Source organism: Corvus brachyrhynchos, unplaced genomic scaffold (genome assembly GCF_000691975.1).
Source record: "Corvus brachyrhynchos isolate BGI_N302 unplaced genomic scaffold, ASM69197v1 scaffold92, whole genome shotgun sequence".
NCBI lineage: Eukaryota > Metazoa > Chordata > Aves > Passeriformes > Corvidae > Corvus > Corvus brachyrhynchos.
Window position 1 is genome coordinate 530,250 of NW_008236973.1, and position 16,920 is coordinate 547,169.

The 16,920-nt window shown below is 40.1% G+C and overlaps 2 protein-coding genes across 3 annotated transcripts; one reads left to right on the forward strand and one right to left on the reverse strand.

The window, feature by feature from the left end:
* The first annotated feature begins 6 nt into the window (after positions 1-6).
* Positions 7-5,214, forward strand: TEX30 (testis expressed 30). Of its 2 annotated transcripts, none has more exons than XM_008629315.2 (5): positions 7-198; positions 711-941; positions 2,384-2,435; positions 3,481-3,689; positions 4,850-5,214. In XM_008629315.2, the coding sequence occupies exons 1-5, from the start codon at positions 157-159 to the stop codon at positions 5,021-5,023; spliced, it is 708 nt and encodes a 235-aa protein (XP_008627537.2). In that variant the 5' UTR covers positions 7-156; the 3' UTR covers positions 5,024-5,214. The 2 variants fall into 2 exon arrangements, with proteins under 2 accessions (XP_008627537.2, XP_017584002.1); XM_017728513.1 differs by having other exon boundaries at positions 3,562-3,689.
* A 1,030-nt stretch (positions 5,215-6,244) lies between these two features.
* Positions 6,245-14,841, reverse strand: KDELC1 (KDEL motif containing 1). The gene is given in 10 exon segments (XM_017728512.1): positions 6,245-6,506; positions 6,755-6,859; positions 7,396-7,485; positions 7,842-8,051; positions 8,628-8,865; positions 9,823-9,995; positions 13,102-13,179; positions 13,940-14,145; positions 14,552-14,781; positions 14,783-14,841. Coding segments are annotated over 10 exon segments (1,392 nt in total). The 5' UTR covers positions 14,827-14,841; the 3' UTR covers positions 6,245-6,488.
* Positions 14,842-16,920: the final 2,079 nt, after the last annotated feature.

Sequence of the window (16,920 nt, forward strand, 5' to 3'; positions counted from 1 at the left end):
GCGGCGGCGCGGCACGGGCGGTGAGCCCCTGCCGCGGCCTGGGCAGCTCCTCTCGGAGCGCTGCAAGGACCGCGTCGGGAGACAGCAGTGGGTGAAGTGTGCTCCATCCCAGCCCCGGGGTGTCCTTTTTGCTCTCAGAAGCCACCACAGGGGCACATGTGCTGCCCAGTCGCCGTTCATTCCGCAGAACATCAGCAGGTCTTGTGTCTGGATCAGCTCCTCCAGCTGTCTGCTGGTGGAGGCCCTCTGTCCCCCTGGAGCTGGCTTTGTCTGAACCGGTGCTGTCTCCTGGCCCTGGGGGAGGTTCAGTCCTTGCCTCTGTGCAGGCTGCTGCTTCGCTCAGTGGCTAACACACTGTAATTCCAAATTTTTGCTAGGCTGTGTCTTAATGTCACGTAGTCTTGTGGTTTAGGCAGCTAGTTAGGTCTGGAAAAGCTACACGTAGAAATATAGAGATGGTCAGAATAATTTCAGTTTATTCTTTGAAGCTAGGTATGGTTCATTTTCTAATGCAGAACATAAGGTGTGGAGTCATAAAGTGACTTGTGCATTATTGCATGGAAAATCTTTGAACCAGAGGTGCAGTTACTCGTTTAGTACTCTTAAACAGGAGAAATAATAACAGGCTTGCAATTTTGGTTCATTTCTTAATTGTCTGCTTTTGCTTTTTTTTTTTTTTTAAGTAATATTGGGTTTTGTTTCATTTCTAGGTTAAAGTGAAAATACCTTTTGGAAACAAATACCTTGATGCTATCTTTTCTGTCCCAGAGAAGAAACCAACATACGGAGTGATTCTTACTCATGGAGCTGGAGGAGACATGAACTTCCCTCAGTTAGTGTCCTTGGCAGACTGTCTTGCATCCCATGGAGTTCTGTGCCTGCGGTTTACTTGTAAAGGCCTTAATGTTGCTTACAGGACTAAGGCTTTCAAAACAGTTGTGGTAAGGAGTGACCAAATTCTTAGAGCAAATCTTAGATCAATGGGTGTTGTCTTCCAGGTTTCTTAAATTACAGCCAGAGATTAGTCAAGCAACAGTGGGGAAAATTAGAACCAATGTTTAGCTAAATGGAGCACTGTGTGTGAACAGAAACACCGGAGCAATTCTTAGATGGGCAACAGCTGGAACAGCTGCCACAAGTGTGCAGGTTTGAGTTCAGGGAGAAAGAAAAGCTTGACAAAAAGCAAGGGTGTTTAATAGGAAAATTTACAGCTTGCAAAAAAATGGAACAATTTAGAATGGAAGCGAGCGTGGTGATCTGGGAGGGCTTGGTGAGGGAAGGGAGATGAAGAGACAGCTTTGGAAGCAGTTTTGATAGAAAGAAGTTGATCTGAGAATTGTGCTGGATCTTAGAGGGTTGGCAGCTGGGAGAAATAGACTTTTGGAAAAGAGTAGGGGACTGGGTCACAGCAGGATTTGAAGCAAGAGAGATTGGGATTAGCATATGAGAGCCTTAGAACATACGTAACCTTTGATTCCAAAATCAGTTTAAAGTGTTACCTGCATCTGTTTTTCTCTTTCTGTTGCTACCTTATTAAGGCTGTCCTTATGTGCCTAGGTTTTGCTAAAATGAGCAGCCTTTTGTTGTGAGAGCATCAGTTTAAGTTTATCTCCCTGATCTGGAGCATGTTGGAAGGAATGGAATTTTTTTACTGATTATCTAGGGACTTTTAGTGGGACATAGGAAGCGCTTTGCATCGAGCATGAGGCATTTTTATAGCAGAACAAAGTCCAGTTCTAAAGGAATTTTGTATGATGTCATTGTGATTATATGTACATTAATTTGAAATCAGACTTTGCTGTCTTTAATGTGGATCTCCATTCTTTTTTAAAGATGCATAATGTTGTTAGGGCGTTTATGTTAACATGCTGCTGTGTAAAGGTAATTTGAAGGCATCTGCTAAGGTAGCATCTGATTAGTTATCTCCTAAAACCTGAAAAAATGTTGCTGAATTTTATCTTTTCTGTTGGGCTTAACTGATCATGTCACAAACTTTTAATTGGAAATACATAACCCCAATGAAGGGCATTTTTGCTAACCCGCCTTGCCTTTTGATGGGCCAAGAGCCTGCATGGGTTCTGCTACTATCACTAAGTTGATACGTAGTAATCACTTATGTTTTGGTAACTTGAGAGGGCATCTGGTATTTCAGACTTGCTGAGAGCTAATGTGAAATTGATTATGTTGTTGCTGCAAAATGTTATGAAACCATTTTTGTGATAAACCCCAAAAGAGCGCCTTGTATGTATCTGTTCTTTGTTTAATCTGCAGTGCTGAAAGAGCGTCCCATTTTGTGTTTAGTAGCTACAAACAGAAGAGATCCCCAGCTTCCCAGCTATCTTAATTCTTACTTGTAATGCTTCTCTTTCTCTTATTTCCTTAGGAATACTTGAAGCTTTCTGATGATTATAAACTTTCTGGTGTTTTCCTTGCAGGTATTGTTTTTATTATCAATAATTTTCTCTCTTTTACTGTCTCTAATAATAGCAATCTGTAAGTGTTCCAAGTCTATCCCACTTTGGTGAGAAGTGAATGAGCCCTCCTTATGATCCCATAGATCTTGCTGCAGAGGAGGGAAGAGCAATAGATCGTATTTTACAGGTACTTTGGGAGAAAACTTCCTTGTCACAAATTACAGGACATGAGTTTTCTGATTATCCATGTGTGCTTTTTAACTGCAGGTCTTGAAGAATTCTGGTTACTAGTAAATGGAAAACAGTTTTCCCAAAACAGGTTTTGGTAATTAAAACCTAGTGGCAGATAAAAAAAGTCTGCTGTTATGTGAGAAGGGGAATAGATTAGGAATATCTTAATAGGGGAAATTCTAAATTTTCTCTAAGTGAAACCAGATCTGTGCTGCTATAAGAATCAGCCACTTGTAACACTCAATTACAGTGCACTGTCAGTTCATATGCCTCCTCTTTGAGGAGATACTTTGATACTCCCTTGCTGTCACTGACTGACCTCATGTTACAAGTTCACACTTTTTTTTCTCCCTTTTACTTTTAGGCTGAAGTCCAAGGTGTGCATAAACACTTGCTGGATTTGTTTTGTGAGCAAAGTGACATTGAGCACAGAATTTTGTTTTGAATTTGGGCAAATTGAGGTTGCATTAACAAGATAGTATCATGGCTATCTCAAATTTCCAGGCTCTGGAGCACAGGACCAGTCCCTCTCTTCCCTTGCCCCCAGGATGGGCTGTTGTTCCTTTCAGTATTGCAAAGGATCTGTATCCATTTATATTTTCTTTCTTTTCCGCTTCTTTTTTAAACAGGGGTGTAAATGTTATAACTAGACAAATATCTCAGCAGAAAATGTTGAAATTAGAATTAATGTTTTTCATGGAGTAGAACATCCCTAGCATTTCATACCACTGAAATAACTCAGTTGGATTGGTTTTGGGAGTTGTGTACTAAACCAGAATGCAGATGAGGTGACAGCAGATAATACTTTTTTCCTTTATTTCTACATGGGAGAAAGGCCGTTCCATGGGCTCACGAGCTGCTGCCTCTGTGGTACGTCAGCTGAGCCAGGATGATGATGATGATGGTTTCATTCAAGGTCTCGTGTGTTTATCTTACCCATTGCATCGACCCAAACTGCAGTCCAAGCTCCGGGATGAAGACTTATTACTTACCAGGTGTCCAGTGCTGTTTGTCTCAGGATCAGCAGATGAGATGTGTGAAAAAGTGAGTACCCTTGTACATCCTGCCATGACAGGGCAGTCTGGAGGAGCAGCAATGAGCCTCAGTTATGTCTGTATTTCACCTGATTAACAGCCTTCCCTGAACAGGTGTCTTCTGAAGGAAGCCTTGGGTAGGAAACTTCATCAGACACAAAGAAGCCTGGCAGTGCTTTCTTTTGCTGCTTAAAACTTAATGGATCATGCTTGATCTTCCACTTTAGCATGCTCATCTTTGGGCCACTGAAACACCACTGATTTAAATGGTTTCAATAGGATTGCACAAATTAAAAATGGGCTATGGAAGGAGTGAGTTATTTACTATTTTGTTTTAACCATTTCAAGTTACAAAACCTGTGCTGTGCCACCAATTTCACACTGGTCACATTGCCATGGCAAATTCTTCTAGCAAAGCAGTTCTACCCACAAGCCAGGCTTCTGTGGTAGAAAGTGATATTTTTGCAGAGATGAAGAGCAGGTGTGCAGAGGTAGGCAGGGAAATTGCTTTTCTGCCTTGTTTTCTTGCAAACAGGTATCTGTTGTTCTTGAACAGGTCAGCTTGAATTTGGGGCTATGTGCAATTGGCATTTTTCATGCTTGGACAGCTTCTAAGGAGTCATAGTGCTTTTGCGAGGAGTTGTTGCTAAAATAAGTCAGGCTAGCAACCAGCAGATCCTTGGAGTGCCCTCTTAATGGGGGAATCTTCCACTTCATGAGCTGGTTCTTAGATCTGTTTGCTGAGAAACTTCAACAGTGTCAAAGCCAGTCCCTAAGGAATTACATTGCTACTTTGCCTCTGTAGACAAATCTTTCTTCAGTTCTATGTTTTTATTGCCAGCACTACCCTCTGACGGTAAAAATGGACTCCTTTGTCAGTATGGGGAGGGTGCCTGCACAGGGTTGTGACCTGTGCAGGTTTTGAAGTTCTAATTTTCTGCTATTCTCTGTTTGAGTGAGGGTGAAGCATTGAGCAGATCCCAGTATTTATATCCTGGATAGATAATATATCCCATTTTCCTATCAAGGTGTTTTTCATGTGCACACAGATCCATTTGGATTTTAGCAGCTGCCTATTATGCATTGCACAGGCAAAGCAAGAGACATCTAGGAGTTTCAGAGTTTGTAGCAGCTGATTCTCTAATATCTGCATTCTTATTTTCTCCACAGAAATTGCTAGAAGGTGTGGTGAGCAAAATGAAAGCCCCTAAAAAAATCCATTGGATTGATAAAGCAAACCATGGGATGGCAGTCAAAGGACGAACAACAGAAGATGTCATGGAAGAAATAAATGCGCAAGTTTTTTCTTGGCTTAGAGAGAATGTTCAACTGGAGCACAAATAATTTGCAGTGTTCAAGCAGTATCTTCATTTAGTTTTTCCTAAATGTGGCCAATAAGGGGTTTGTTATTTTTGAGAGGCATATATTTTTTTAAACTGATCTTTTCAGAGGTCTAAGTGCAAGTGCAAATAAAGTTTTGTATGAATGAAAAAAAATATGCAAAACAATAAAGAACTTCTTGAAATAACAAAATATATCATGGGAGCATTGTTCTCTGTGTTTCTATGCAAATAACCATATACAACACTTGGGGAGGCAGAGGATTAAGTAATGCTTTTGACTAATATTTGAAGTAATATACTGGAAAAAATCTAATTGGACAATGTATCTTTAGGGGTCTTCAATTCCCAAGTCTATTACTGATGCTGCACTCGCTTGCAATTAAAACCTACTGATTTGTAGGGTTCTGCCAGCACCTCCCCTGAGACTGGTGAGCCTACTCTGCCTTGGTGCTGTATGCTGGCACTCCCAGGTGCTTCAAAACCAGTGAGGCAGGGAGAGGAATCTCTGGTCGTTTACAGTGTCTGCCACCTTAGGGAGCCAGATTCTGCCTGTGTGGGAAGGAGGAGGAAGAGGTAATGCAGGCACAGCTGGGCATGTGGAGCAAAGAATATGGTTTTGTTTACAGTTTTGAGAAGTCCCCTTCAGCAATGTCCTTTGTGTAAAGGAGGCCCTCTGATATATAAAAACTCATAGAAGACAAATTGTGTTTAGTGATGGAGGAACTCCTGGAGCAGGAAGCAGTTTGCATCCATTGTGACATACCACACAAGGCTTCTATCCCGAGGGCTCTGAAGAGGCAGGCCAGGGTCTGCACCTCATCACCCATTAGCAGGAGGAACTCAGGTCCCTGTCCGAGCTCTGACACTGGAGAGTGGATGAAACACTTTGTATGTACTGGCAGCTGCAGCCTTTCTCATTATGGGCTGTGAGTAACCTGTTGGTATAACCAGGCTTACAGCAATATTGGAATTGTGGTTTTCCTTCAGGTTAACAAGACTTATTACGAACCCCACAGCCCTGTCTTTGAGATTGTGTCTGAAGGAACAAAGTTTGGTCTGAAAAAGATGCCTTTGGATGGATGGATGGATGGATAGATAGATGAGTAGGGGGGAAGATGTACAATTCTTGTCTGCCCTTTTCTGCTAGTGAAAAGACTGACTATAAACAAGCATGAGTAAAAAGTATCTGCATTTCTAAGGTAACTCAGGACAGGAACACATGACTGTTACAAACATGTTTTTTATTTAAAAAAGAAATTATAAAAATGTGTGTGAACATGCCACCCCACTGCATGATAAAAAGGAAATCGGGGGGGCTTTGTTTTCTTCCATATGTAGATCATGAAATGGTAAACTTTAAAATACCCACTGACATTATCCATGGGCATACTAATCCAGATTCTTCTTCTTTCTTTAAGAAGACAGTCTGAATGTATGTAAATTTTGAAAAAAATTATTTACTTCTGTCAGAGTTCATCTTTGGCCTGCAAGAAAGAAGAAAGAAAATCAAGAAAGAAAGTCAAGAAAGAAGAAACATGGTTCAGTTAACTGGAAGCTTAATTTTTCACTGTCTAGTCCTGCAAATGCATCAAGAAGTGTTTCTAAGTTCGATAGGTGTTAATGGCCTGGCCTGATAACTGATACCGTGGGGCACTGAGCAGCCATGCTCCAGCGGGGCTGAACAGGAACAGAAGACACCCAGCACTTACACTTAACTCTGCATGTACTGTACCTTTTTTCGGTGGCAAGTGCATGGGAAAAGGTCATCATCAGGCTGCTGCACCTTCTCCATCCCATCTCTGATTTTTGGTTCACTCACTTGCAAGCTGGCATATTCCTAGTTTTAAAAAAAGGAAGGTATCATTAATTCATAAATTTTTTAGATTGTACATCTGGTTGCCAATACTGCAGCAACTCAGCTGAGCCATTCTGTAACAACTTTGGGGCTACACAATGTGTTCCTGCAGACTCTGTCACAGACAGGGTGAGCGGACACTCAGCTGCAGATGGGAGCCCCTTCGGGTGCCTCCCTGGAGTTTGGTATCTCGGTGCTAATGCACAGATATTTTCAGCTGTGGTTCACAGGGTGTCCGTCTGATGTGGAATTCTTTGATCATTGTGGGCAACGTATGCTGGCAGATTAGATCAAGATTTATGGGATCTGACTGCCTCTCAAAGAGCCAGCGTAGTCTTAAGGGGTTTCACAGGATACAATTGAATACAATGTTTGTAAACCAAAGGAAGATTTTAATGGCTGCTGCTTGCTTCGTGGCTTCAAGTTCAAGACTGGCCAACTTCCAGCAGCTCTGTTGCCCTGAATTCTCGCTGTGTGATTTCTATTTTTGTGCCAGTAGCCGTTAAAAATATACTGACCTGGAAAAGTTTGAAATAGTAACAAAAAATGTGGTCTCCCATGAGATTGTTTCTTGCAAATTCTTGTCCAGATTTTGCAATATTTTTTGCCTGTTGAAGAAAATGAAAGTGTGGTTTATTGCTTTTATTGCCCAGAGCTAGTATTTATTTCAGGGTGCTACTGTTGACTGGGGAGTTACATATGATGTTGACAGTTTAGAATAACTCAAATAAAGCACTCTTTTTAAATGTTAAGGCATTGTTATGAAAATACTCTTTTTTTTCCTGAAGTTCAATTTGATTTCAAATTAAGGACATTATTATGCATTTTTAAGTGTTTTCCCTGTTTGTAGAGTTGATGAAAATAATTTTCAAGTCCTTCTAATATTTTTTTGCTTTGTTTTAAAGAAATGCAATTTTTTCCTCTTCTAGAAACATCAGTGAGTACTTCTAAAGGCGTATTTTACCTCTTCATCATGTTCTTTTGCCCACTGTAATTTTTCTAGCAGATCACTCAGGTCACTTTTAAATGGGATGTAATGTTTCCACGGCTGCAGCTCGTTATAAAAGTGCTCATAGTAGATGGAGTCTTGCTTTAGCACCACACTGTTTCCTGCTAGTAGATAAGGCAATCTGTATGCTGCCACTGTGCCATCAATATTAATTTGGTATTTATACTGGAAAGAAAAGGACCAGAAGTTATTAAAAACCACAAGATGCCAGTGGCTGGGTTAGGTTATATTCTGAGGGCACTGGTGTTACTGACTTGCCGATATTGAGACATGTAGGACTGGCTAGGCAAGCATCAATGTCTAAGAAGCTTTTATTATCTAGTTTGGAATTCGTCACAGTGCAGGGTACACAGAGCTTCATCAATTAAGTTCTCCGGGAATTCTTAGGCGCTCATCCTCGGATGTGAGGGTAGATGTGCCACTTCATCCACTGATTTTCCCACTATGTTAGTTATGTTAGTAGTCCTGATCGCTGAATCAGGAAAAAGAAATAAAAAGGAACTTGAAGTTACATAGATTACACAAGGTTCTACAGAACCTTTAGATGTAAGTCAGACATTATTATCCTGAGTGTAAGAGCTACATAGCAGTTAATCCCACTGGAGGTATGTCTAGTCATGCTTGTTACTTGTGGTGTCCTGAAAAACTAAAAATCACTTTATTATCAATAATACAAACTAAGTTATTTGATAATGGGAAACAGTGAGAACTGAGTTCTATGAAAAATGATTAGCGGCTTACCTTAAAAAAATCAAAAAATGAAATGTGCTTAACAATAGGGCCATAGAGGCTTTCATCATGTTTAAAGAAAAAAAAGTTTGTGAAAGCAGCGTCTATGATCTCTGGATGTCTCCTGCTGAGTTTTACAAGCTCGAGCCTCTCTTTGCGGCTGTCACGTCCTCTCCAGAAGGCTGTGCTATTCTTGTCTTCCCACAATGGGCCAGTGTTTGCCTGGACTGACATCATATCCAGACTGACTCTGCAGGAGAAAGAAGTGATTTCATAGTGTAGCCTACTGGAAACTAATTTTTAAAGTGCAATTACTTAAACGAGTTCACAGTACCCATAGACAGAGAGCAAAGATGAAGGTAAGTCATGAGCACACCACGCTGTGTTACTGTATGAGTCATTTGCAGCAATAGAAACAGGTAATGAATGTTAAGTTCACAGGCATGTGGCATGACAGCATCAGTTCAACAACATGGCATGTAGAAAGAGTACCTGTCAGCTGTCATGGAAAAAAGTAAGTAAAAGTGGATATGGTTGCCAGACAGATGAAGGTGATGCAGGATAATGTATCTTGCTTAATAAAACATACTGCATGTCCTTTAAAATGTTGAGAATTTAAAACACATAAACTGGGAGGGCAAGGGATAGCAAACTTAGAAAAAGTCTTGATAAAAATAAATGGAACCTGAACTAAATGCAGTGAAATGATAAACAAGTTCAAGATGGATTACAAAGATCCCCCTTAGAAGCCATCTTCGTAGTGTTTCAAGACAGAACAGAGCAGTTGCCAAGGCTAGTTATGGTCAGTAATCAAGGTGGGAGATGGTAGCTCCTAGTACAAGAATTCTAGCTAGTTGGGATATGAAAGGTGCACAAAAACAGGATTCTAGCAAAATCAGGAATGAAAGACACCTGGCCAGTTGTCAACAAGTTCATGGGGGGAGAAACAAAGCAAACAAATCAAATGCTTAGCCTTGAAACACTCTTAAGTGCTATTTTCAGTGACTTGACCATGTTTGGATAAATTCAGATTTTTGAAATGAAACAGTGAAGTATAATGTCAATATATTGATTACACAGTTACTGCCTACCTAGGGTGCCAGTGTCTCAATGAGTAAATGAAAACAGTTAATATACTGTTAAGTCATGGATCTCTATGGAAGATCATTCACTGTGAATTTTGTCAAGAGTTTAAGCCATTTCTTACCGTCCCATAGTCTCCAAAACTGAGTCTGTTAAGTCATATGTTGGCATGACAATGTCTTTTGACTCACTGGACCCACACCATGAGAAAATCGGGTGCAAGTTCTGTGGGGGCTTCCTTTTCTCCAGAGGCCAGTCCCCCAAATTTACAAAAAATTCTACATCTGGCATTTTCACCTAAACAGAAACAAAGTAGGTACAAATGCAGTTTAACACAGAACAGTATTCTGCTGGCATTTCACATTTTTTAAACAATCTAAGAGGAAAAAATAGCCAGGTGTCTAATATACTTACTGTACCTGTAATAAATCACTGAAGTTTAGAAACCTGTCAGAAGTACTGAGACCATAGAGTAAAGCCTACAAAATAGTATTTTTTAAAGAAGATTTGTACAAAGTCACATAAGGCATAGGAGCACCCTTTTTAGAAGATGGTTTCCTGTTATACTTTTCATGACTAACCACACAATCATTTTATCAGGCTAGCACTGGGACCTTGTCAGCAACTGTATAGCCCCAAGGTAAGTTGGATCACCTTGTTACTATATGAAAATTGCTGCTGGGTGGTAAATCAGTTTTCCGTCACATCAGTGATCTGATTCACCCTGTGTCTGTAGGATGCCTAAATCCAACAGAAGAGAAGAAACAGAAATAAACAGCCATGATGGGAAGACCACATCTAGTCAGCACTCTGGTTAATTATTAAGCATAACATCATCACTTATTTAAAATATTTGGTAGTGTAGAACCATACCTGAAATCACTGTCGCAGCCAAAAAGCAAGCAAAGTACTGTTGATGGCCAGGAAGCAGGACAGAGGGCATAATTTTGCTGCTACATGAAACTGTAATGCCTATATTAAGGCATTAATACCCCTATATTAAGCACTGTGTGTGGTTTGAGTATGTTCAGGTGAAGTAAAAAAAGGTACAAAGAAAGGCAGCTTTGTAGTTTTCCAAAGAAAGGACCAGCTGCCTGGTGAGGAGACACTGAAAATGGTGGGACAGTTCCGTTAGGAGAGCAAAAGAAAAAACAAGACATATGGCTGAGTTTTACAGAACCCTGAAGGCACATAAAAGGTCAGTGCAGATCTAATGTCATATCTCAGCTCACTCTCTTCATTTCATTTTTAAAAATATACATCTCCAATACATACCCCTCAGCTACCTCTTTCAAAGCAAAAGAAATTAATAATTTGCCAAATATCAAACATTCTTCTAAATAGTGGAAGATACTACCTTCTTTTCAAAGTGTTTGCCACACAGTCTAAGACTCAGCACTAAGCTTCATTACTACAGTGCCATCTAATGGTTGTAATGGGCATAAACCCCTACAAATTGTATTTTCTACACATCCTCAGCGGCAGAATCACTCAGCAGCTTATATCTTCTTCTCCAACCAACTATCTACTGTCACTCATTGACACTGTCCTAAGAGAAATTCTTGAGGTATTTAACGGGACTGAGACAAACTGTGTTTTCTAGATCTGTAAACAGTTTCTGGTTTTGGAGTTAGCAATCCTTCTTCGACATTTAGTCTGAAGTCCTTAGATGTAATTTAACTCCATTATTTCTTGTCCAACACTACTGACACCAAAAACAGTTTACTTCCATCTTCCAGAGAACAATCTTTTAGAAAATTTCAGGCTACATTCATGTCTTCCCTTAGACATCATGTCCTCCCTTAGACAATGTCAGATGAAACAAACCCCAGTTAATGTTCATTTGTACATTTAGTCACTTGTCCCATTTTCCTGTGCCATATTAGTTCAGCAACGTTAGCAATTGAGCAATCCTTAAAGCGTGACACTCAAAGGCAAACATAGTAGCATAACTGATCCATTACTAATCCTGAGGATAGTGGAAAGGTTACTTGACATTTCTTTCACGTGTTATGTTAACTTGCGTTTAGCTTTTTGCAGCAGAGTGCCACTGCTGAGTCACATTACACCAGCGACACTGTAACCTTCACACTTTTCTGCAGAAAATAACCTCTCACTCCCTGTTTTAAACAGCTGCCATAACTATAACACTTCTCCAGCATTTGTGTATTATCCTGCCTTTGTCACTTAATTTTTATCTATTTTTCCATAAATTTCTCTTGTTAAGAAAATTTAAAATTATGATTCTGTAACATGAGGTGCTTGAAGGTTCTTTCATTTTTGTTATCTGAAAATTCAATAAGCGTATTCTCTAGTCCATCATTCAGTCAAAATATAACTAGTTATTAAATGGTGACTGAACCTACAATAAATCTCTGAAGAATATTTTTGTGACACCTTTCATGTCTCTGGAAGCATTGGCAACTATTATTTAAGTAAGTCTTTCCAAGCAGATTACATTAGTTTCTTCTGTGCAGAGTTTTTTACCTTGTTTGTGAAAAGCTTTTGAGACTTAGTCCCAAAAGCCTAAAATAAAGATACTTGACATCATAATAGAAATGTATTACCTTGTTATAGAAAGGAATTTTACTACTGTGACATATTTTATGATAAATCCATGTTGTTTCATACCAATTACCTTATCTTTCAGCTACTTACAAATAATGTGTTTGTTTTTACTAATTTTTTAAGAAAGCTTTTTAGGTGAAGAACTCCATACTTCAGTAGTTCCTCTCCTTTCTCCTCTTTTTAAAAGAAAAGGCACTTTTTCTTTTTACAGTCAAAATAGATATTAACTTGGCTATCTTCTTATTTCTCTTACTATTCTTTTTATGTAAAAATGACATATTTGTGTGTGCTGAAACTTCAGCCCAGCTATATTCTGTCACTGTGTACATAATGTCAGGGTTTTTTCAGCGTTTTCCTAGGAAAGAGTCTGTGTGCTGCTTTTTTCTTGTACATCAAATAAGTTTCCCACCACACCACCTGCTGGGGTTTTGTTACTCCTTCTCAGTGGAATTTAATGGAGAACAACATACATTCCCTACTTTTTTTAAGCCATCCTGTAAAATGTACTTGCAGAGACAGAATTTTCTATTAGATGTTACAGGATGATTTATTTCGTCTACAGAAAAAAAGAAAACAAACAAACCAACACACCCTGTCCTGGCTTATCAAAATCACCTATAAAAGCCTGCTATTCAATTAACTTTCGTGATACTCCAATCAGATGGCATTCTAGAACATGACAGCTTCAAACAAGGAAAATCCATGATCTTTCCATAATTAATCAACGAGGAAGAGTTTTTTAACAGAAACAGCAACAAATACACTGAAGTGTATTTAAGCCCAGGCTTCTATAAATTTGGACATGCAGAATAAGTGGCTGTACAGATGTACTCACTTTTCTTGTCAAAGAAAGCAGTATGGCATCCATGAAAATTCTGAAGCCAACATGTTCCCCATATGTCTTTATATAAACCTGAAAATAAACAAAGGTTTTACTGGGTGATTTTATTCCAGAGAACGGCTGGCACAGTTCAGAGCTCTTTTAATCGCTTAGTAACTCATCAGACAGATTGTATGGCTGTACAGATTTGTGAATCAGCTGGGAAGCAACAGAAATCACAGAAAAGTGATAAATAAAATAAAATAATAAAAATAAAAAATTACAAGCTTTGCTTGCTTTTGCAGATGTTTGAGGTCTGTTTCATGGAAACAGAAACTGTTGCTTATTTCTGTGGTGTTCCATTCTTCTAATTTCTGTATAAAACTCCACTGAAGTAAGTACAGCTTTGTAATGAAGAACTGTAGCTCTGATCCTCAGTGCAGCTAAAAGTGATATTTCTTTACCTCAGAATTATGCACGATGTAATTTATTGATGCACTTCAAATTAGATGATCGTGACACCTCACAGCAGTACTGCTCAGAGAACAGGAAACTGAATTAGCATTTAGGAGTCTTGGGTGTGTGCCCAGTACTTCTATTGATTGGCTGGAAAGTAATTTGCTTTCACTGTGTTTCAGCTGTTACATGGACAAAAAAGCACTTACAAAGCAGGACAGATACTGCTGAGCTCATACACAAACTGCAAAGTAGTCAAGGACAGAGAAGCAAGCAAAGTCTTGTTCTTAAAGAACAGACTACAAGAAGCATTCACAACTGGGAACAGACGAACTGCCCAGTTAACATGGCTTCCCACCAAATTCCCATATGGACTTCAGATCAACCCATTCCATACCTCATTGTCTTTGATGGTGTAGTGACACAAACTCTGTCTTTGTCCAAACCTCTGCGGAATTTCTTTTGCAATCTTATCTGGGTCAACAGTGGGAAAATTTGCTAGGTCCCTCTGAATCTGTGGAATGGTTTGAGGGCAGTTCATCTCTTCCAGCCATGCACTGCTCTCCTCCTGAGGGCAGTCACAGTTTTCATGGTAAATAGGTCCTATTGGGAACACAATTATTATTTCATAAGTCATAATATTGAGCTGTTGAGATCACAGAAGAGGGTCAGACACTGAACATTCATTGCTTAGGGCCCAAAACTTCAGCAACTCTAAATGGACATGTCTGAAAATTTTTTTAACTCTAATGAAGTCATGTCAGCCTACATCAGCTTCTGTGTGAGACCCCACATGTATTTATTAGGCAACAGCTTCACAGCATTTGCTTCCTTTTATTATTTTGAATACTATGCGTAGGACACATACAATAAATCCATAATTCCAATGGGATTTGATAGTCCAGAGAAGCACCGAGGTCCCAAAGAATCCTATGCTTGTAGTAGAAGACATTCTGGGACACACTTTGTGAGCCATAGTAGGAAACCTGTGTGTAGTGGTGCCTCTTACCTTCTAAAATATATGGAGACTTTGCAACATGCTTATCTCCAGTTTTGACTTCTATCCTCAGGCTTTTGTAGCTTGCATACATCCTGTATCTCACGAGGAAGGAACCATCTTTCCTGTCCAATACTTGCACACCAACACGAGTGAACTGTTCTTCGGGAGCAGTGATCTTCACCTGGAATGCATTTTCACCTGGTGATGAAGTGAACCTACCCAGAGAATAAGTGGGAGCTTAATAAACAAAGGAAACATATAGATGATTTCTTAGTCTGGTCCATTCCTTTGCAAGCCAACAGATTTCCAGTGACTTCTCTGAACCACGTTAGGCCCCTACAAGCACATGCTAATGTTCACAATCAAGGTGTGATTTTTCCAAAGAGAATTTTGGTAGGCTACCTAAAATGTCTCACGCCATTAGAAGCATTAGATATCAAGAAGGTTCCAGTCAGCCACGAGCGCAGCTCCAAAAATCACTTGGCACCCTACACTTGGTGCCCTACTGGAAATACAGTCTTTGACTATATGGGAACAAAGCACCTTTAAAAGCCAGCAGAGCTTTTGATTGGTAGTGGCTCAAGTGTAAAATGATGGGAAGGTAGAGAGCATGCAGATAAATGGATCTTGGTGGATATATCTTTGCGTCCTTTCCTGTAGGGACAGAACAAGGGCAATGGTTTTAAAGTGAAAAAGGGTAGATTTGGTTAGATATAAGTAAGAAATCATTTACAATGAAGGTGGTGAGACACAGAAACAGGTTGCCCAGAGAACTTGTGGATGCCCCATCAGTAGAACTGTTCAGGGTCAAGCTGGACAAAGCTTTGAGCAACCTGGACTACTGGAAGTTGTCCCTGCCCATGGCAAGGGGGTTGGAACGAGATGATCTTTAAAAGTTTCTTCCAACCCAAACCATTCTACAATTCTATTAAAAAAAAATACTAGAGCAAATTTCATTTTAGCAGGTTAGTAAGTCTATTATTTTACATTCAGAAGCAAAATGTTTTCAGATTACCTTATTTTCCAGGTATTATTTAAGGAAATACAGAACAAAGTTAAACTTAATCATTATGGTAGCTTATATGGGGAAAAAAAGCAGGGAAAAACATTATAGAGGGATCAGATAATTCAATGTGCAAATGAGATATTTTGGTAAAATTCACCATACACCAAACATAGAAAAACCTCCGTAAAAGCAAATAAAATAATCTGAATAGTCATGAATTTATCACATATCATTGAGGTATTAACAAAGTTGGTGCGGTCAAAATGCTGTCAACTTCCTTCCACCTTTCTTCCATCTCTTTAAATATAGTCCCAAGTATTTAAGGAGACCCTGGGATAGAGAAAGGTGGTGGGAGTAGCCGAACTAGGGGGTTACAGCCCAAGATCCTGGTCACCTTTCCTAAAACTTACTCGAGTCCAGACATACTCGAGACCTGCCAGTTCAATTAAATGCAAGAAATATTTACTACCCGAGTTAAGCTGAACTGGCAGCTTCCGTACTCACACAAGCCATGGCACCCTTAATCCGGATGACCTTGATGGAGCATTCTGAGCTCCTACCTAGGCTGTATGACCAGTTTTCCTACAGGAATGGAAAGCAACGAGCATCCTCTGAAAATCACAGAATCAGAGTTGTTAGGGTTGGAAAGGACCACTGCAGATCATCTAGTCCAATCCCCCTGCCAAGGCAGGGTCACCTGCAGCAGGTGACACAGGAACGTGTCCAGGAGGGTTTGCAATGTCTCCAGAGAGGGAAACTCCACAGCCTCCCTGGGCAGCCTGTTCCAGTGCTCTGCCACCCTCAGAGGAAAGTTTTTCCTCATGGTGAGGTGAAATTTCTTGTATTTTAGTTTATGGCCATTGCTCCTCGTCCTACTTCATTCCTATGAAGTTTACCTACTGGCCTATGGAGTAATTCCTAAATTATTCTACTGATCTTGCACCTCGGCATGTAGGAGAAATACGACTGTTCCTAACAGTGGAAAGAAGCAGGCTGCCTGAGCCTAACAAATTAAATATATTAGTCACTGCTAAAGTTTTGACAAAGGAGAATAAATAATGAATTTTTCCACTGACTAACACGTATGTTTTGCTGCTGAACATTTTCATCCTCTTATCTCATCCCCTCGCGCCGTTATTTGATACTCCTTGAAAAGATTAATAAGTGATATACAGAAAGAGTCACGTGGAGAGCTTTTAGCCTGCCCTTTCAACAACAAAATCGCAATCCTCTCGGTTTGACCCTGCCCACAATCTCCCCGAAAAGCCGCCGCCGCCCTCACCTCAGCCCTTCGGCGTCCACGGCCGGCACGTAGAAGTACCGTGCGGGGAGCGCGGCCGCGGCGCGCAGCCCGGGCCCCCACACGGCGCTG

Coding starts and splice junctions, on each gene's coding strand:
- TEX30 (XM_008629315.2), top strand. CDS start 157: ATGTGCTGCCCAGTCGCCGTTCATTCCGCAGAACATCAGCAG. Junction 199..710: donor ATTCCGCAGAACATCAGCAG/GTCTTGTGTCTG, acceptor TTTCATTTCTAG/GTTAAAGTGAAAATACCTTT. Junction 2,436..3,480: donor TTCTGGTGTTTTCCTTGCAG/GTATTGTTTTTA, acceptor CATGGGAGAAAG/GCCGTTCCATGGGCTCACGA.